The sequence below is a fragment of the Anabrus simplex genome, chromosome 1 (assembly GCF_040414725.1).
Source record: "Anabrus simplex isolate iqAnaSimp1 chromosome 1, ASM4041472v1, whole genome shotgun sequence".
Lineage (NCBI taxonomy): Eukaryota > Metazoa > Arthropoda > Insecta > Orthoptera > Tettigoniidae > Anabrus > Anabrus simplex.
In genome coordinates this window covers 349,786,162-349,807,919 of record NC_090265.1, presented here as the reverse complement: position 1 = coordinate 349,807,919, position 21,758 = coordinate 349,786,162, and the positions used below count along the sequence as shown (strand labels likewise).

The following is a 21,758-nucleotide window of genomic DNA, read 5'->3' as shown; positions in this document are numbered from 1 at the left end:
AAGACCGGGGCCGATGACCTTAAAACAAGAAGCATCATCATCATCAACAGATGATGATGATGACCAATATCTTGGTCGCTATCGCTACCTTTACTAGAAGGATAACAACTTTAGCTTGTTTGATGAAAAGTCTTTAGGTGCAGCAAATATAGGGCAATCAAATACCTGCCTTGTGATGAGTTCCTTTTTAAGGTACAGCCATAGTATACCACCGTTAAGTCACAAAGTTACACAAAAATGTCATAACACAAAACAAACATCGAAATACAGTAGATGGAAATGCCACAATAGTAACTGGAAGAGCGAGTGAAACCGTTGCCTGTGAAACACATCAGACACGAGGGATACGTGCAGACTGACACAACAATGGCACGGCGTGGTGGCGAGAGTGGTAGGTGGGCTGAGCGTCAGAGTCTTTGACCCGAGCGAGTTACGACGAGTGCGAGAATTTGTTAGATTTTTGACGGCTGTTGTGCGAGCGGAAGACCTTAACCGATTTGAACCATTCTTTTTTCTAATTCATTATTGGTTCCAGTAAGAGTCGACTAGAGCTATTAATATAGTTCTACTTTATTGTTATAGTTATACTTCAGGTAGCAGGTAGGGACCCTCTCCGGAGGCAGCCCTACCCAGGGAGTGGCGCCCCTGCCTATGTAAGTCCCAAAGCACACTGACCCGGTGTGTAACATTTGGTATGGGTCCCAGCTCAGGGTTACAAGTGAAGACCTCAACGGCATCTACGGCGGAGAAGGTGGACTTTGGTACGACGGAGATGGCAGAAGGGGCATACCCGTAGCGTCTGTACTCCAGAGGAGCGGCTACGAAAGGCATCTGTCTCCATGTTAGGGGTGGCCTAATTTTGAACTTGGCAGTAGGTATAAAATGCCATTGGGTGTGGCGAGCCCATCGTAACAATAGCCTATATGGACAAAGCAGATATGGTGCCTCGGAAAAGGTTAGGGCGTACCCTGCTAAAAGCAACGCGCAGCTCTTCAGGTGCTGGGGGAACTGTGAAAAATGGGCAACCTGCACCAAACTACATCAAAATTGCAACAGTAAATGTACTGACACTGACGGGAAAGACAGAAGAACTGGTTGACTTCATGATAGAAAAAGATATAGCCATTCTTGGACTGTGCGAGACCAAGAAGAGGGGTACAGGGGAGATCCCTCTGAGAGAAGGATACAGGCTGTATTACAGCGGAGGACCTGAAGCAAAAAATGGAGTGGCCATCATACTTAGAAGAGAAATCCAAGAATATGTGGAATATACAAAGTACGTCGGCGATAGGATGATGATGATGATGATGATGATGATGAGACTCCAGTTTGAAAATGGCGTGAAAGATCTATTTCAGTTGTATGCCCCACAAACTGGTTGCATAGATGAACATCTAGAGGACTTCTTAAAGGAAGTGGAGAGACAGACAGAAGCTAAGGAAGTACTATTGATGGGAGATCTAAATGCACAAGTTGGAATGGAAAGACAAGGAAAGGAAGATGTTGTAGGGTCCTTTGGATATGGAAATATAAATCCAGAAGGCGAGTTGTTGGATTTTTGCATGAGGAATCAAATGGTTGTTGGAAACACCTGGTTTAGGAAGAAGAACAGTCAGAAGATTACAAGGTATGGTTGGGGAGACGGACGAACAAGGACCATGATTGATTATATAATTATAGAGAAAGAACACCGGAAGAACCTTGTAGATGTAACAGCCATGCCTGAAGAAGCCTTTTGTGGAGATCATAGAGTTGTGATAGGAAAATTGAAAGTTGGAAAGATTGAAAAACCCCAATTAAGAAGAGAATGGAAGTTGAAGGAGGAAAGCATACAAGAAGAATTTCAAAGGGAAATAATACCCTTGGTACCCAGGACAGAGGTGGGGAATGTTGAAGAGGAATGGAAAAGATTTAAGGAAGCACTGGTTGGATGTGCAGAAAAGGTGTGTGATAGAACATCAGGAAATGTGAAAGACAAAGAAACACACTGGTGGAATGATAGGGTAAAGATTAAAGTGAAGGAAAAGAAAATGGCATGGAAAGCATGGAAAACATCTAAGACTGAAGAAAGTAGAAAATATGTGGAGGCAAAGAATTTGGCCAAGAAAGTAGTGGAGGAAGAAAAGAGGAAAAGCTGGGCCTTATTCACACAGAAATTGAGAGATGATACGCAGGGCAGCAAGAAATTACTGTGTGGTATCTTAAACAAAAAAGAGAGATCAAGTAAACACCAGATTCATGAAGGATGAAGGTGGCATAATTTTAACAAAGCCAGAAGAAATAAGAAATAGATGGAGAGAGTATTTTCAGAAGCTGCTGAACATAAGAACGGATGACAGTCATTCAATGGACGACCAGGAAAGGCAATTAGTTGATGAAGAAATGGATAAAGAAATTACAGTGAATGAAATTAAAATGGCAGTAAGAAGGATGAAGAATGGGAAAACTGCTGGAATAGATGAAATTTCAGTAGAGATGATAAAGGTAGCTGGAGTTGTAGGCCTGCAGTGGACATATCCGGTTCTCAGGAATGTCTGGGAGAATAAGGAGGTCCCTGAGGATTGGCAAAAAGGAATAATCATCCCAATTTTCAAGAAAGGTGATAAGAAAGTTTTGAAGAACTACAGGGGAGTTACTCTAATATCCCATGTTGCTAAGGTAATGGAAAGGATACTGGAAAGTAGAATAAGGTTGAGGGTTGAGAATCAGATACAGGAAAATCAGTTTGGATTCAGAAGTGGAAGGTCAACAATAGAGTCCATTTTCATTATGAGACAACTAATGGAAAAGCATTGGGAGTACGGGAATGATATGGTGATGACATTCATTGATATTGAAAAGCCATATGACAGAAGTTTGGGACAGTCTGGTGCAAAAAGGAATTGGACAGGGATTAATAAAAATGATCATAGCATTGTATAAGGAATGTTGTAGTTGCGTGCAAACACAAGTTTGCAGGACAAGTTGGTTCAAAATAACTAGTGGGCTGAGACAGGGAAGTGTTCTATCACCAATCCTGTTTACAATAGTAATGGATGACATGAGAACAGCAAAAGCAGCATATGGAGGAAGAGAAATGAACATGATGTTATTTGCAGATGATATTGTGATTTGGGGAGAAGACGACAGGAAGGTTCAAGAACAGTTGAATGTGGTGAATGGGAAGATTGAAGAATGTGGATTGAAAATAAGTGTAGAAAAGAGTAAAACTCTTGTTATGACTAGAGGGGAGAAAGAAGGGAAAGGTCAGATTAGACTTGCAGACAAGCCCCTGGAAGTAGTGGAAACGTTTAAATACCTGGGGAGTGAATTAATGGAGAATGCTCGACTGGATGCTGAGATTAGTAAAAGGATGTGCCAACGGAAGCAAAAGATACTATGTACAAGATGTATTACGTACCCATAACAACTTACGGAGCAGAAACTTGGACAATGACAAAGAAGGATGAGAGTCTAATACAGGCAGCCGAAATGAAGTTCTTGAGGAGTATGATACAGAAGAGTAGAAGAGACAAAATAAGGAATGAGAAAATCCGGGAAGAAATTGGAGTGGAAAAAATGAATGATAGAATAGAGAAGAGCCGACTAAGATGGTTTGGGCACATAAAGTGAATGAGCGACGAAAGAATGCCAAAAAAAGTGATGGAAATGCAAATCCAAGGAAGGAGAGGCCGTGGAGGACCACGATTGAGATGGAAGGATACCATCCAATGCAGCATTATAGAAAGAAACCTGGACTGGGACAGTGTTGGAGGAGGAGTGGTGGAAGGACCGAAGAAAGTGGAGAGGAACCATATTTGCCCCTGCCTGGCTACAGCTGGATAAAGGGAAATGATGATGATGATGATAGTTATACTGTACTGGCTATGATAATAGAGATATTCACGTTCATGAATTTAGACTTTTGTTGCTTAGTTGCTTAGTCCATATCAATGGCTAGCATCACTTACATGGAAATATTGTTCTGTCCTGTTAACTGGCGATGGTCGTCGTTTTTATTGTGATTGTCTTCAGGTGAAATACCACAGGGTCATCAGTCCATAACAACAAGAAGAAATGTGAAGATGTCTATCAAAATGAGAAAGAAAGTCATGAAGGACCGAACACTTGAAGAAAGACGAGGCGGAGTAATGTATTGTGATAACTATTTGTACATGACACACTGGTTCATCATAATATTCCAGCTATTTGATCCTTGCTATGAGGCGCTGATAAGAGTGGGGAATGTGTTCACTTAACAGAAACTGGCAGAGCAGTGTTCACTGCTGTCTGTGACCGGGTCATTCCAACTCTAGAACTTGGTATTGTTAGAACGCCGGCATAGTACTATTCGTGAAAAGTGAAATACTGTGCCGTTTTTCATTTCATCGAGCATTTCATATGATAGTATTGCTTTTAACTGCGTCATTTGATATTGTTTTCTGACAAGAATACTGGTGTCATTGTAATGAACTATGTCAAGTTCAGTTTAATGTTTGTTTGTATCTGTTATTGCAGCATGGGAAAATTGGTCAGTGTTTCAGTTTAGAATAAGGTTGAGTAGGATCTGGATTATAAGTTTTTCATAAAATTCAACAGGAGAGAGTGCTTCAGATGGGACCTAAAACATAAAACTTGATGTATCTCTCTTACAGCTGGTTTTACACAAACATAGCTCGTGGCAACATTTATTTAGAACTTTTGTTCTATACCTTTTTCCAGTACAGTGAAAAGCAAGGGAAATATCAGTGGCAGTTGTGTGAAAGTTTAAGTCCAAGAGCCAGTAACTAAAGAGAGTTGCTATGGAGATAGTTCTGGCAACGCTTTAAAAGCTTTGTACATTTGTCAGTATTTTTAAAAATATTAACCTGATACTTGGCTTTCTTTTTTACCAGAAGGAAGAGATCAAATCAAGATCAGCAATAATGCAAAAAAAATAGGAAAATGTAAAGAACACCAGGGAACAAGGAAGTAAGTACGTCACCTCAAGCCACGGACAGCAAGAGGCATGCCCACTTTTGTACCTCAGAATCGGGGGAATAGTATGAGAGGGGACAAAAATGTAATCGTGCACATGATACTGTAGGTGTTTGTCCCGTTAATGGCAGGTATTATAGCTAGCCTTTCTGTGAATGGGGGTGTCTCTGTATGGTATGCGTGTGTGTGCTTAATTTTGAATCACGTTACCTCTAACCTCTAATCCTTCATTGGTTCAACCCCTACTGTCAGCAGCCCTGAAGATGGTCTTCTATGGTTTCCCATTTTCACACCAGGCAAATGCTGGAGCTGTACCTTCATTAAGGCCACGGCCACTTCTTTCCCATTCCTAGCCCTTTCCTGTCTGATCTTCGCCAAAAGACCTATCTGTGTCGGTGCAACGTAAAGCAACTAGCAAAAAAAAATTCTTCCTTACTCTCTCATAAGCATACAACTGTTGTTTTCAATATGACATATTCTTCAAGAAAGGTTACTTTTGGTGTATATTTCCATTTTACATCGTTACATACTTGTACCGGGCTCGATAGCTGCAGTCGCTTAAGTGCGGCCAGTATCCAGTAATCGGGAGATAGTGGGTTCGAGCCCCACTGTCGGCAGCCCTGAAGATGGTTTTGCGTGGTTTTCCATTTTCACACCAGGCAAATGCCAGGGCTGTACCTTACTTAAGGCCTCGACCGCTTCCTTCGAATTCCTAGGCCTTTCCTGTCCCGTCATCGCCATAAGACATATCTATGTCAGTGCGACGTAAAGCAATTAGCAAAAAAACACACTTGTAAAAATTCATAAAGATAAATATTGAAAATATATAGTGGCAGCATGACTACTATCAAAACATAGCAGTAGTGAGTGACATAACGAAGAAGTTATCTGGTAACAGCTTCATTAAAAAGCATTTTAGTTTCTTGCAAATTAGAACTACTCTGTATGGGCAGAAATTATTGCAAGCATTGACTTTATTTCAAAATATATTTTTATGCCTGTATTTTCTATAATTTAACCCATTAAGTTTTGTCTTTCTGAATTTTGTCTTAATAAATTCTTCATAAATGTGTGATTGTAGTCTGGATGAACAGCGCAGGAAAAATCAACCCCTAGGATCACAACGGAGAGTAATTCAACTTGATGCTGTCTTCAAGACAACATGTACCAAGTGTGGAACAGCAGGCCATCTCAGCAAAGATTGCTTTCAGGTATCAATATTATCTATGCTCTTTTTAAAAATGTTTTGCACTGGTTTTTGATCTACCGTGTGGAGTGACCCTGCATTTTAGAATTCTACAGCTATAAAGCCATGCATTCGGGAGAGGAGAGGGCTCAAACCTCACCATTGGCTGTTCTGAGAATGGTTTTCTGTCATTTCCCATTTTTGCTTCCAGGTAAATGCCAGGACAGTTCCTATTCATAGGCCACATCCGATCATTTCTTCCACTTCCTAACCCAATTTCATTCATCATTAATTTTATCTTCACTAGGTCCAAAACTACGTTTGTTATGAGAAAGGCATGCCATGCAATTTTCTCTCACCTCATCCCTAACCCCCTATCAAGAAATGGGACTAAAAGGTAGACATACGTAGTGGATTTGTGATCTGTATATAACTTATTTGTCACACTTCCTTTTTTTTCCTTGACATGTTATCACTAGGGAGCGGATTTTTATGTAATTACATATTTTTTTTGCGTAAGTTTTAACGCAAGTTACGAAGTTCATTATTCCTATTGTGCATCCCCAAGTGTAAAAACTGAATCTTATTTCACATAAAAACACATATTTTCACATTTTTTAAATGTAAATACATATTTTAAGAAAATCTATAATAAGCACATAAATCGGCAATATTTGTTGATCAATAAAATTTAAAATGCTTCTGTGTTATAAAACAATGCTCATATTTTCATTTTACGATTACGGTATTGTTTTTAACAGTGTATTTAACATAATGTATCTGAATGTTTCGGCTATTTATGGACTTCCCTCCATAAGTTCTAAAACTTGCTGGTCACTGGCTACGTCGTTACATTTAGACAGCGATTTGATTTGCTGCACAAGATGTTTCCTTGCATGATGTCATTCCAACTCTTTATGAGTCAACCCTCTCGGATTTTGTTTATAGAATATCAGCGAAAGGCAATCACGGAGAGATAAGGTGACGTAATTCCGTTACGACATGGGAAACTCGGACGAATATTGCCCCACCATTAGGTAGTGGAATTTCATCACTCCTAAGAGTAAGGTTAGCTGTTCTGGTCCATATATCATTCCCGTGGTTGTGTGATTTTGTATGGATTTATAAGAAATATTTCCTTCAGTGTACGCTGCTATTCTTTTTATCGAAACAGTGATTCACCGTAAATGCGTGTGTTGTAACCTGCAAAATAATGCCAAAAGCGAAGTTGAGTACAAGGTCGCATCTTCAACAATATGTAGTGGAATTTAAAAGCATTTTCACTACCGATGGAAAAGTATTATTTTGCCAACCGTGTGGTAAAACAGTACGTGCAGATCAACGTTCTCAAGTAATCCAGCATTTGTCTGGAAATAAGCATACTGCGGCTGCTTCGCGTGTGCGTTCGCGACAATTACTAATAGCTGAACCAACTACTTCAAATGCAGGCCCATCTAAATATTCCCAGTATTATTTAGATGTGTGCAGAGCATTTGTTTGCGCCGACATTCCTCTTGGTAAAATAAATAATCCGGGACTGAGAAATTTCCTAACAAAGTACATTAATTTTGAGCCTCCAGACGAATCCACATTAAGGAAAAACTATCTCCCAAAATGTTACGAAGAAACTTTACAGAGAATTCGGGCAGTATGTGATGGCGAAAAACTGTGGGTGAGCATTGACGAAACCACTGATTCAAGTGGCAGAAAAGTAGGAAATGTTGTAGTTGGTGTGTTGAAGAATGACAAAACTGCTTGCGAACGTTCTTATTTGCTAGCGTGTAAAAAAATGCTTGCTGCAAACCATATCACTGTAGCTAGGTTATTCAATGAAGCCATGCACTTACTTTGGCCAAAAGGTATAAAATACGACCATGTATTGCTTTTCCTTACTGACAGTGCAGCTTACATGAAAAAGGCAGCCGAAGGCCTTTCTGTGAGCTTTCCGAAAATGATACACGTAACTTGCGTTGTTCATGCTCTACACAGGTTATGTGAAACTGTGCGGGCTCAGTATCCTCAAGTGGATAAATTAGTGTCTAATGGCAAAAAGGTCTTCGTAAAAGCACCCTCAAGAATCGATCTCTTTAAAGAGAAAAACCCGGATCTTGCGTTTCCTCCTCTGCCTATTGTTACGCGGTGGGGTACCTGGCTTAGCGCTGTGGTATACTACGCAGACAATTTCGAAAGTTTTGCATCCGTTGTGAACGTGCTAGATAAAAACGACGCGTCGTCAATTGAGATTCTTCAAGAGATACTAAAAGACAGCTCTTTGAAAAATGATTTGGCGTTTATATCTGCCAATCTAAGCTTCTTGTGTAAAACTATAGACATACTTGAAAAATCCACTAACCTGTTGTCCGAAACAGTGAAGGAAGTGCGCGCTGTTGAAAATAAATTAGATTCACTCCCGGCTTCGCAGGTACAAGGACTGTTAAAGGTCAAAATATCAAAATTTGTTCAGGAAAAACAGAGGATTTCAAACAATGTGCCAAATTTCTAGTGTATTAGAGGGTGCTCATGTTGGCGAAATTGATGGCGTTATTGTTGGTGACATTCCTCTCTTTAACTACGCTCGTCTGACTTCCTGTGATGTGGAGCGATCGTTTTCGCAGTATAAGGCGTTCTTTAGAGATAATCGGCATGCATTTGTGATGGACAATTTGGAGATGACCTTTGTTGTTCACTGCAATTCTGAGACTACTTCTAGCAACTAATATTCCAGCGTGTGATGGGTGAGTACGAACTGGTACTATTTTTTCAAAGATGATAGGTTGCTTTTGCCATATTTAAACAAAACATTACCTTTAAAAAAATAACCATTCATAATATCTACTCTGGCATATCATAAATTAATATACCATACAGCACGTTTCCATACACAGACACCATTTTGCCTTAAGGAGCACGTTTGGTAGCACCATATTCTAATACAAAACATTATACTTATTTATTTCTTGAGCGCGAGTAGTTATGTGATATTTAAAGGAAAATAATTTCAATTTTTTATCACATATTTTAAAGTTTTTCATCACATAAAAAATAAATATTTTTCACATTTTTAGCACATAAAAATCCGCTCCCTAGTTATCACCATTACATAAAATCAGCTTCATGGTCCGTATCGCACTTCAATAGATTAAGTGTTTTTTTTTTTCACCTAGTCGATACAATGATTGCTTAAGGCAATTTTTAATGGTCAAAAGTGGTACATGTTTCGTATATTATCAACATCTTCAGCCACATACACTGTTTAGATGAAAAATATATAAATTGACAAAGTAATGCTTTACAGGAAGTGTCCTTAAAATTAACATAAGATTGACAACATTGAAACAAACAAATAACTCAAGAGAAAATATATAAATTATTTCTACAATAGAAAGCAGTCGTCAAGGAAACACTTGTACAATATTCCATAGAGAATATGTCCTAATGAATATTCTTTTCTTAATAATTCATGAAAAAAGGTCAATTTATAAAATTAAAAATTATACAGTTTACAAGTAATTATCGAAATGAAGAAATCCAGATATCACAGTATGGCTCTTATTATTAATGCAGATGAAAATATAACTAATTCCTAGTTGTCAAATCTTATTAAGCCTGCTTTCCTTTGGAACAGTAACTCCTGTCATTTTTTCACAGTTTTGTGTCGGGTGTAATATTGATGATGCGTTCTTCCTTGCTCTTGCACCTGAGAAGGCGGAGGAGCGGGGGATATAGGTGTGTCAAGAACTTCCTTGCTGTCACCTATAGCTTCAACTGAGGAGGAATAAGTTGTAGGGCTATCTGTAGGTGGAGAAATTCCAATTCTTTTTTCGTGATCTTTCTCAAGCATTTTCAAATATACTAGAATTTGATAATATAATGGATTCTTATATTCTACAGCCTCATTAAGGTTATCATTTTTCTTTACAAGTTGGTCTAGATGAATGTATAGATCTTCATATGTGTTCATTAAGCTGCCCTTTTTTAACTTTTTTATGATGGTCAGGTCTTGTTCTATGTTGGTAAATTTATGACCTGTGGCAGTCATGTGTGATTCCATTGCTGAGAATCTTCTATGTTTTTCAGCATTCACATGTTCCAAATATCTAACTTTAAAATTGCGGCCAGATTGTCCTATGTATGTATTCTTGCATTCAAAGCATGTGAGTTTATATATTCCCGAATCAAAAATTTTGTGTGTGTCTTTGTGATTACATCAGATTTAATAAATTATATATGTATTGAATAAGTGGACCACTTAAATATAATATTTAAGTTATTCTTAAATATTCGCTCGTTCATTACCAGGTGGCTCGCTGTGTGCTGGCACAGTGCTCAAAGCAGGAGCTGATGACCACATAACACATAGCTTGGAACGAATCAACTGGTGATGACGAACGTACGAATTTGAAAAACACCGAAACGAAATAATAATATAGAAAGGACAAGGAAGAGAACTACCTATGTAGATACTTAATGGCTGGCAACCATGTATTACTTGATAGCCAGTGTCCCTGTTGAAATTGTTAGGATTTTTACATATTTCCACAGCTTCTCAAATAATCAGTGTAGTGTTTACTGTGGGTAAGAGCTCGAACATCTTGGAACATGACATCATGACCTGACAGTAGGGCGTGCTCAGTTATTGCTGACTTGTCTGGCTGGGTGAGACAAGCGTACCACAATTCTACAACGGTAAATTATTCTTGAATTCAAACCCTCATTATTGTAGAAGACTTCCTCATGGACAGTCGAGATTTGCTTCTGAAGATGTGGAGCAAAGTTCTCTACGAAACGTAAAGAGTTTCAACTTGTTTTCTTGACGCAGCATGAGCCCGAAAGCCCATATCATGTCTACATGTACGGGCCATGAAAGCATCAATGTTAACGTTTAAACAAATTTTTTTTACATCATTATGCCCTACTTAGGACCTTGATTGAACCAGGTTAGCTGATGTGTTGGCCTTCTTCTCCTCCCAAAATCTCTTCATCCCCTCGCTGAGCTTCTTCCTTTGTTCTTCTGTCCTAGTTATTGTGGCTCTGGCGTTGGGTTTGTCTTCAAACTTGTGATTATCGATTTTGGTTCTGAATTTACATCTGTCCTGTACATTGTCTTCCGAGATGTTGATTTCCTGGAGATCTGTTTCACTTTCATGAAGCCAGCTATTCTTGGTTTTAAATGAAAGTGCCATGTTGAGAATTCTTTTAGTTAGTCTGTCACTGTTCATACTGATAATGTATCCATAAAATTTCAATCGTCTTTTCCAAAAAGCGTGAGATATTTTTTCAGAATGACAGTATATTTCCTGGGATTATTTTTCCCTCCATATTCCCTGTATACAAACTGGGCCAAAAATTTTTCTTAAAATTTTCCTTTATTGTTTCTCTCTGTGTTTGGTTAGAGAACTACCACCAATGATTAAGTTTTCTGAAGCATATAACGCTTCAGGTTTGATTAATGTGTTATAGTGTATCAAGTTTTGCTTTCCGAGATATTGATTTTTTATTGTACATGTTCCAAGTGATCCTGTAAGATTTCTGTCATTTGGAAATTCCTAATTTATTTGCTTCGCAGTTTAAATGATTTCTCCCAAATTTTTGAATTGGTTCATCTGCAAGATTTTGCCAAATTTAGTTATCATCCTAAATACTCTACTTGAAAATATCTACCTATTCCAGCATTGTATTCCCAACCTGATGTACTATTTCATTGCCCGATTTGCATCATGAGCGGGAGTTACATCCCTATTATTTGCCATGCATCGCGATAAAAATTACGGAAGTTATATAATGAAAGAGTATATTCTAGAGAGAAAATGCAGATATAACAAGTCAAGTAGGCCATGAGTTAATATTGTGACGATCAGACCTAAGAAATCCAAATGGCCGTGAGTAAAAAAAAAAATCAGATTGTTGTCCCGAGTAAAAAAAAAAAGAGACACCTATTAAAAAAAATCGTATTGATCATCGGAACGAAACTGTAAGCAAGAATCGGTATACAAGAAAAGAAGAGGTTGAAATTGGAGAAGAGAACTGCTAGTAGTATAATTACGGCGGTATATAAACCATAAATACGAATTAAAATCATCAGGCGTGAAAGAAGTGAAAGGAAAGAGGAAGACATCGCCCCGTAATAGTTGCCAATCCGAACTCATAGCTGAAATCTTAAAAAAAAAATTTAGAGATCGGCAGGTTATTGTTCAAGCTAGTGACAAGCAAGAAATACTTAAAGTACTGCACTAAATATTGCATCTTGACGAGTAATTTACTAGAGAGATAAAATATATTCAAAATTATTTATTTCCTGTCTGGAGAACGCATCTAATGTTATCCTTCATTATGTTTCCATCGCATGTAATCGACGCTGATATTATGGCTGAGTAAACCAAGAGAATGGGATCAGTCCGGTGGGAGCCCTTACCAGCCATCATCCACACCCGAGGCCAGTCACCAGTAACCAACGATGACGTGAACCGCAACTTGAGTCGGGAGCCAAAGGAGATCCAGAATGAAGACCATCCAAGTCGAATAACGAAAACAAGATAAGTCAAGTTCCATACATTTATTTTTCGTAGTTAAACTACTTATATTTGGATGAACGATGGTAAATGACTACTTTAATATATGATTGTAGTAATGTTATTATAAATAATATTTTATTTTCGGTTTTATTTGAGTCGGTATATAGCTGAATGGTAATTTTTGAACCATATTTATGGAACTTACTTATATTGTTATCGTTATTACACGATGAAGACTTGAGAAAACAAAAAAAGCAAAGATAATACATATGAATTTCGTAGGGATATTCAATGAAATTCAGATGCTATTTCAATAATGTTTAATTCTTCAAGATAAAAGTTCCGTGAATAGTGTCATTAAAAAGGAATCCGTATAACTTCTTTAGGATATGGAGTTAGGTAGTCTTTGACATCTCAAATCTATACTCAATGAGTAGGAATGCTTGTTTATTTTATGTGAAGCTTTGAAAACCGACGTTATCAATGTGATTCTGAAGATTTATGCCTTTCATTGTGTAATTCAACTCCAGTGCAATGCAGAATGGTATAAGACCGTCCGCAGAGCCCGAACAATCCCTTCAAAGAGACCTGAACGACGGACTGACTAAAGTGATCCTATGTGGTCATAAAAGAAGAATAAGAATAAGAAGAATGCGTATTTGGTAAGATACGACTACATTTGAGCAGTTGGTAATATTTAAGCAACATAACGCTAATGTTAGGTTATAGTTGATGTATTCGTCATGTGAATTAAGTAGCGGTATACGAGGTCGGGTTATATGGCACATGCATACGATTGTAAGAGGTAAATGAACTTACAGGCTACTTGTGGTGTACGGTCATCGAAAATTATATCCTAAAACAAGACATTTACGATTGAAAATTTTTTTTTTTTTTGAAGATTCTAACATAATAAGCTATGTCGAAGTTGATTTCCTGTCAAGCGCATGTTTGGAGGGAGGAAACGTCTTCATGACTTAAATGACTACTGCCCGTAAACAGATGAAATTTCGATACCACTTTCTGTCTTAATTTCGCGGAAAGATGATTGTTTATGAAGGGAAGTATGGCATTCCTAGATGTTTGACTAGCTTGTTTGCATGTGTGTGTTACGGTAGGCTAATTCTACTTATTCTCAGGAGGTTATATGACTAAATTAGTTTACCTAGTATAAATAATATTTTATTTTCGGTTTTATTTGAGTCGGTGTATAGCTGAGTGGTAATTTTTGAACCATATTTATGGAACTTACTTATATTGTTATCGTTATTACATGATGAAGACTTGAGAAAACAAAGAAAGCAAAGATAATAGATATGAATTTCGTAGGGATATTCAATGAAATTCAGATGATATTTCAATAATGTTTAATTGATATTTGAGTGATACTTAAATAATGTTCTTGATATTTCAACATTATTTCAACGATATTCCAAGGTATTTCAGTCATTTCAATGACGTTTCAGTGAATTTTAAGGAATATTTCAACATTATTTCAACGATATTCCAAGGTATTTCAGTCATTTCAGTGACGTTTCGATTAATTTTAAGGAATATTTCAATGATATTCCAAGGTATTTCAGTCATTTCAATGACGTTTCAATGAATTTTAAGGAATATTTCAACATTATATCAACTATATTCCAAGGTATTTTAGTCATTTAAATGACGTATCAATGAATTTTAAGGAATATTTCAACATTATTTCAACAATATTCCAAGGTATTTCAGTCATTTCAATGACGTTTCAATGAATTTTAAGGAATATTTCAACATTATTTCAACGATATTCCAAGGTATTTCAGTCATTTCAATGACGTTTCAATGAATTTTAAGGAATATATCAACATTATTTCAACAATATTCCAAGGTATTTCAGTCATTTCAATGATGTTTTGGTGAAATTTAAGGAATATTTCAACATTATTTCAACGATATTCCAAGGTACTTCAGTAATTTCAATGACATTTCAGTGAATTTTAAGGAATATTTAAACATTATTTCAACGATATTCCAAGGTATTTTAGTCATTTCAATGATGTTTCAATGAATTTTAAGGAATATTTCAACATTATTTCAACGATATTCCAAGGTATTTTAGTCATTTCAATGACGTTTCAATGAATTTTAAGGAATATTTCAACATTATTTCAATGATATTCCAAGGTATTTTAGTCATTTCAATGACGTTTCAATGAATTTTAAGGAATATTTCGACATTATTTCAACGATATTCCAAGGTATTTTAGTCATTTCAATGACGTTTCAGTGAATTTTAAGGAATATTTCAACATTATTTCAATGATATTCCAAGGTATTTTAGTCATTTCAATGAAGTTTCAATGAATTTTAAGGAATAATTCAACGTTATTACAATGATATTCAAAGATATGTTAACCATTTCAACGACATCTCGACAATGTTTAGGGGATATTTTAACAAGATTTCAATTATATTTCAATGAATTAATAATATTTAAAAAATATTGAAACGATATTTTCATGTTATTTTCGACGATATTTTTATAATATTTTAAGAAAATATCAATTGTATTTCAATTTGGAATTGGAATTCCTAAGAATGTAATTGAACATGTAAATGCAATCATACTTCATTTCAAGTACAATGGACTTTCAATAAAATAGGAGATAAGGATTTTAACCGGAATTCTTGCTATTTATTCATTTCATTATCGGAAGAGATATCAGATGGAGTACTTATAAATAATCAATGGATAAATTCTAAGATCTATTTTCTTATTGGCTACAGTTAATCGGAAGTGGTTTGGCGGACGGACTTGGGGAAGAGGCTGTGCATTTCTCAGTTGAGTCCACGTTAAAAAGGAAAGTTAATTGAAATGTGTATCCCTGAAAGGTGTTGTGCAGTGAATGAATATATAGTTTGACAACAAAATGATTCTCATGTGGTATTCACTGAAATAAGCCAGTATCGATGCAGACAAATGAATGCGTATGTCGGATGGGATGAAATATACAAACGATTTTTGCAAACATAGATAATTGAATATATTATTTGGTCGCAGGCCTAAGTTGATGTAATTATTTTCATTCCTATCTGCGTGACGTCCTGGAATTTTCAGGAGATGATTATATTTATTTGACCATCCAACATATTTTTATTAGATTATTAGACGGAGCATATGAGGCAGTTAGGGGAAAAGCACAATACGAATGATGTACCCCCGTACGGTGCACTAAGTACCGTGAAGCTCGTTCTATGTATTGAGTTTTCTCATACAAGATTTGAAGTCCCGTTTTGATGATAGTTTCGTGTAATAATAATAATAATAATAATAATAATAATAATAATAATAATAATAATAATAATAATAATAATAATAATAATAATAATAATAATAATAATTTATTCACCAAAAGGAGAGAATACAGCACTCCAGTAATATTGTAAGAATAGTTCCACTGTGCCACCAATATTGCTCCATTACTCATTCCAGTTGAAATTATTATTTATTTGTTATTTAAAAATATATATTTGATAAAATATTGAAAGTTTACATTTCAATATTTCTTGTGAAATACTGTTTACACCTTTCTGATAACCTAGCTTCTTAAAATTATCAACTGTGGATGTTGGTAATTAGGTAAATCACTTAACAGCTCTTGATAGATTATTCAAATGAAGTTGTGTATGCTTTTATTTTTAGAGTCCTGATGGAAAGAAATATGAACTGTTGCCTGAGGAAGAGGATGATTCCAAGACTGCACCTCATTTACAGCAGGAACTGATTATATCGCAAGAAGCAAAACACAAAAAGGAGAAAAAGAAGAAGAAAAAGAAAAAGGTTATATGTAATTTATATGTAGTGTACAATTTTACATATGTACGTACATACATCCATTTAATGGTAGACTTTGATGCCTTTCAGCGTTAGAAACTGTGTCCAACCATCGTCGTCTTGGTCTCTTGTCCTCCATGATTAAGTCCATTATTTTCCTAGGTAACATATCCTCCATTCGCCTCAGATGACCCCCACCACCAAAACCAGTTTATGCATTCAGCTTCATCCATCGAGTTCATTTCTAACGTAGCCTTTATCTTCTCATTCCAAATACCTTCCTGCCGTTGTTCCCACCTGTTTGTACAAACAACCATTCTAGCTACTTTCATGTATGTTATTTGTAACTCCTGAATAAGATAACCTGAATCCATCCAGCTTTCACTCCCATAAAGCAAAGTTAGTCTGAAAACAGACAGGTGTAGTAAAGATAGTTGTGCCCGGGAACTAGCTTCCTTACAGAATACTGTTGATTGCAACTGTGCACTCACTGCATTAGCTTTGCTGCACCTTGATTCAATCTCGTTTACTATATTAACATCCTGGTAGAACACACATCCTACATACTGTACTTGAAAATATCTACCTATTCCAGCATTGTATTCCCAACCTGTCATTCATTTTTCTTAGGTTTCTTACCTGCTGACATAACTTTAATCATGGAAAGGCTAATTTTCATATACTCATTGCACCTGTTTTCAAGTTCCAGGCTGCCGGGCTGAGTGGCTCAGACGGTTAAGGCGCTGGTCTTCTAACCCCAACTTGGCAGGTTCAATCCTGGCTCAGTCCGGTGGTATTTGAAGGTGCTCAAATACGACGGCCTCGTGTCGGTAGATTTACTGGCACTAAAAGAACTCCTGCGGGACTAAACTCCGGCACCTCGGCGTCTCTGAAGACCATAAAAGCAGTTAGTGGGACGTAAAGCAAATTACATTATTATTATTATTTTTATTATTATTTCCGACATAGAGGAGGCTGTAAGACGAGAATTAGATAATCTTAATCAAGAATTGAAGGTCTCAATCACAAATCCGAACAGCAGGAGACAAAAACTCGTCATTTTGGAGATAGAATATAGCGAGGCACGAAAGCTGTTAGACATAAGCAAAATTAAAGTAGGCTGGCTGTACTGCAGAGTAAGGTGGTGGGCCGTAGTTTCTCGATGCTTTAGATGTCTGTCATATGGGCATCAAGCACGAAACTGTAAAGGATTGGACAGAAGTAAACTCTGCTTTAAGTGCGGGGAAGCTGGTCACAAGGTACTAGGATGCAAAACGAATCCACAATCCATAATTTGCCCAGATATGGGTGTTGAAGAGTCAAAACGACTTCATACTCTTGGCTTAGGCAAGTTTATTGTGTTTCGTGAAGCACTAGAAAAGGCCAAAAAGCAGTGGTGAATGGTACAGATCCTTCAAGCCAATATACACAGGAGTCTAACTGCAAATGATCTATTGACGCAGATGGCCTATGAGATAGGAGCAGCCATCTTGATTATTAGTGAACAATATCAAGACAGAGATCAACTAGGTTGGTTTTCAGACAATCTAGGGACAGCTGCGATATGGGTACCAGACCTTGGAAAATATTCAGTTATAAATCAAGGATGCAGAGATGGGTTTGTCTGGGTCCAAGTTGAGAAGGTAATTTTTGTCAGCTGTTATTTTACCCCGAATGAGGCTATTTCTGACTTCCAGACAAAACTGGATTGGCTTGAAGATACTCTACAAGGAATGAACACTAACCTAGTTTTTGCTGGTGATTTTAATGTTCAATTGAATAGAACATGCCTCAAACAGATTCTAGAGGGCAGCGTACAATGGAGGTAGTTGCCAGATTGGGATTAATGGTTATCAACGTTGGTAATGTGACAACCTTTCGGCGACCAGGGTTTCTGGGAACTATACCAGATGTAACCTATGCTTCTGAAGACATTGCGTCTAGGATAACTGAATGGTGAGTAATTGAAAAATATACTGGAAGCGATCATCAGTATATCACTTTTCGTGTACTTCAAGAGACTCCGCATCTAAGGATTACCACGCACAAGCCAGAAAGATGGAATGTAGCCACTATGGATAGCGAAAAATTTCATGAAGTAATACAGAATGGAATGGACTGTATGACGGATACATGTCACGGAGGCAAAAGAAGCATAATTGCTAATAAATGCATGGAACACACCATGAGACTCCTTCAGCAAGCATGTGACGCATCAATGACCAGAATCAAACAACGGAGAGGCAAGCGTCCAGCATATTGGTGGAATGAAGAAATTGCTGAGCTGAGGAAACAATGCCTGCGACTCAGACGAAGGACACAAAGAGCACGACATAACGATGAAACTCTCTCAGTAGAGTATAAGACTATGAAGAATAGACTGCAAAATACAATTAAAAAGAGTAAAGCCGACAAGTGGTGGGAAATGTCTAAGGAAGTGGATGAGAATCCATGGGGATTAGGGTATAAAATTGTTATGAAGAAATTCGGGATGCTACCAAGCCCTATCATGGATCCACACACCATGGAAGAAATAGTACACACACTATTCCCTGATCATGCAGAGAGGATTGATGATGAAGCCGAGAAAGAACTAGATAATGTACCACCTTTTACAACTGAAGAATTGATAACAGCAATTAATTCCGTTAGAAATAAGAAAGCCCCTGGACCAGATGGTATTCCAGCAGAAGTACTGAAGGTGGCAGTCAAATTATGTCCTCAACTGCTGTTGAGAATGGATAATCATTGTTTGGAAGCAGGAATTTTTAGCTTTCATTGGAAGATAGCTAGATTGGTTCTGATCAGTAAAGGGAAAACTGGGGGTTACAGACCTCTGTGTATGCTGGACACCGCCGGGAAAGGTTTAGAGAAGCTATTACAACCGAGAATACTAGCAGCAGTCCGATTAGCTGGCGACCTATCTGACCAACAACATGGATTTCGCAGAGGTCACTCAACGCTAGATGCTGTGAAGGAAGTGGTGAAGACAGCCGAACGAGCTCAAATGGGTAATCATTACTCTAGAAAGCTGACGCTTCTTGTGACTCTAGATGTTAAAAATGCTTTCAACTCGGTAAGATTGAGTGATATTTTGGAAGCTCTACAAGAAACTTTCAAGCTACCAGAATATCTCATGTATATACTGCGAGACTGTTTGAAAGACTGTACATAGTTATACGACACGGAAGATGGTCAGAGAAGAAAATGGCTCACAGCTGGTACAGCGCAAGGCTCAATTCTTGGACCACACCTTTGGAATATCATGTATGATGGTTTGTTATGGCTGGAGATGCCAGAAGATGTAAAACTTGTGGGTTATGCTGATGATGTGGCTGCTGTGATAGTAACCTGTAACCTAGAGCTGGCTCAATTTAAATTGAATCAGGGGATGCGACGTGTCAAAGAATGGATGATAAATCACAAGTTAGAACTCGCAGATCATAAAACAGAAATTGTCCTCCTGACGAGGAAAAGGATTAATACTGTTGTACCGATACAGATCGGGCAGATAGCCATCGAAACAACTAGGAGCACAAAATATCTTGGTGTAACGCTTGATACTAAGCTTACATATTGGGACCACACCCAACGGGTAACAGATAAGCCACCGAAAACCATTACGGCACTAAGTAGACTCATGGGAAATATCAAGGGGCCGAAATCTAGTAAAAGGCAGCTTCTCATGTCGACTGTTCAATAGATATTGCTATACGGTTCGGAAATTTGGGCTCAATCGTTAAAAATTGCAAAATATCAAACAAGAATTGCGGCTGTACAACGGAGAGCAGCTTCACGAATTGCTTGTGCATATCGCACAGTATCAGAACGTGCGATTCTAGTAGTAGCCGCAGTAGCTCCTATTGATTTGTTGGCTTTCGAAAGACAAGAAATTTGGCTCACACAAGAAGAGCTAGGAAGGAAAAGGGCAAAGGCTTTGGCTCTTAGTCGCAGAGTGCAACGATGGCAAACAAGATGGGAAGATGACTCTAGAGGGAAATGGACGAAAAGACTGATACCTTCTCTGGGCGTATGGGTTGGCCAAAATCATGGTGAAGTGAACTACTATCTCACAGGTCATGGATACTTCCGAAAATTTCTTCGTAGGCTAGGGCTAGCAACTAGTCCGGTGTGCATATACTGCGGTGATATCGATGACGTATTACATACTTTCTTTGTGTGTGTTCATTGGCTGCCACAAAGAAGACGCTTAGAAGTTATGCAGGGAGAATTGACGCCAGAAGGGATCGTGTCAGTAATACTACGGTCAAGAATCTTGGGACCAGGTGGCAGTCTACGTAGAAAATATTCTGCGTCAGAAGAAGAAGGACCTGGACGATTACGACAGACAGTAAAGCAGAAGGAAGATGAAGCACAAGATGCATTAAGCACGACATCCGTCCTGAAGTAATGCGAGAGCGGTTTCCGGGGCGGAGATAAACGTCGTGGGGAAAGGGAGTGTGGTTTTTAGTGGGTAAGAATCTCCACACACTTGTTGAGTGCGGACCCTCACAAGCATCTTATGAAAGATTTTCCACACTCCCTCGCAAAAAAAAAAAAAAAGAAAGAAAAAATTATTATTATTATTATTATTATTATTATTATTATTATTATTATTATTATTATTATTATTATTATTATTATTATTATTATGATTATTATTATTATTATTATTATTATTATTATTATTATTATTATTAAAGTTCCAGGCTATCGGCACATTCTGCCATTATGAGCAAGTGGTCGGCATAGGCCGAACTGCTTGCTACCTAAGAATTTAAGAAACTTAGTCCAGATTATATTATCAAAAGCCTTTTCTTAATCTACAAATGGTATGAAAGAGGGCTGCTTCTTCCTTATTCAGTCTTGTAATATCAACCATAGGGTTGACTGTCTCACGAGATCCTCTCATATCAATCATGCCTCACAAGATCGTATATTCATTTAAAATATAAACTGGTCTTTCCTCAGTTCATTTCAATTTGTCTGTCAGCTCTTCTGTAAATAATCTTTGTTAAGATTTTACAAGCATGTGATACACGGCTAGTATTGCAGTAGTCTTTGCACTTGTCAGCCCCTGCTTTCTGAGGTACTGGAATAATTACATTCTTCTGAGATTCAGCCACTACAGTAGAATTCCGCTGTAACGAACACCAGTATAACGAAATTTTCAGAATAACGAATAATTTTTTTGGTCCCTTCCTTTTTCCCTATTTGTTGTATGTTAAAATATTTCATTTTAACGAATTTCGTAGTTTCAGTTTAACGAATTAAAATTGAGCTCTTT

The 21,758-nt window shown here is 37.4% G+C and overlaps 1 protein-coding gene across 4 annotated transcripts in view; it reads left to right on the top strand.

The window, feature by feature from the left end:
• Nucleotides 1-21,758, top strand: part of LOC136866052 (zinc finger CCHC domain-containing protein 17) — a 182,755-nt gene that overhangs the window by 89,017 nt on the left and 71,980 nt on the right. For all 4 annotated transcript variants that reach the window (XM_067142699.2, XM_067142693.2, XM_067142717.2 and 1 more), the window contains exons 4-5: nt 6,038-6,167; nt 16,340-16,477. In XM_067142699.2, coding sequence (XP_066998800.2) covers nt 6,038-6,167; nt 16,340-16,477 — 268 coding nt within the window. The remainder of the gene's footprint in view (nt 1-6,037; nt 6,168-16,339; nt 16,478-21,758) is intronic.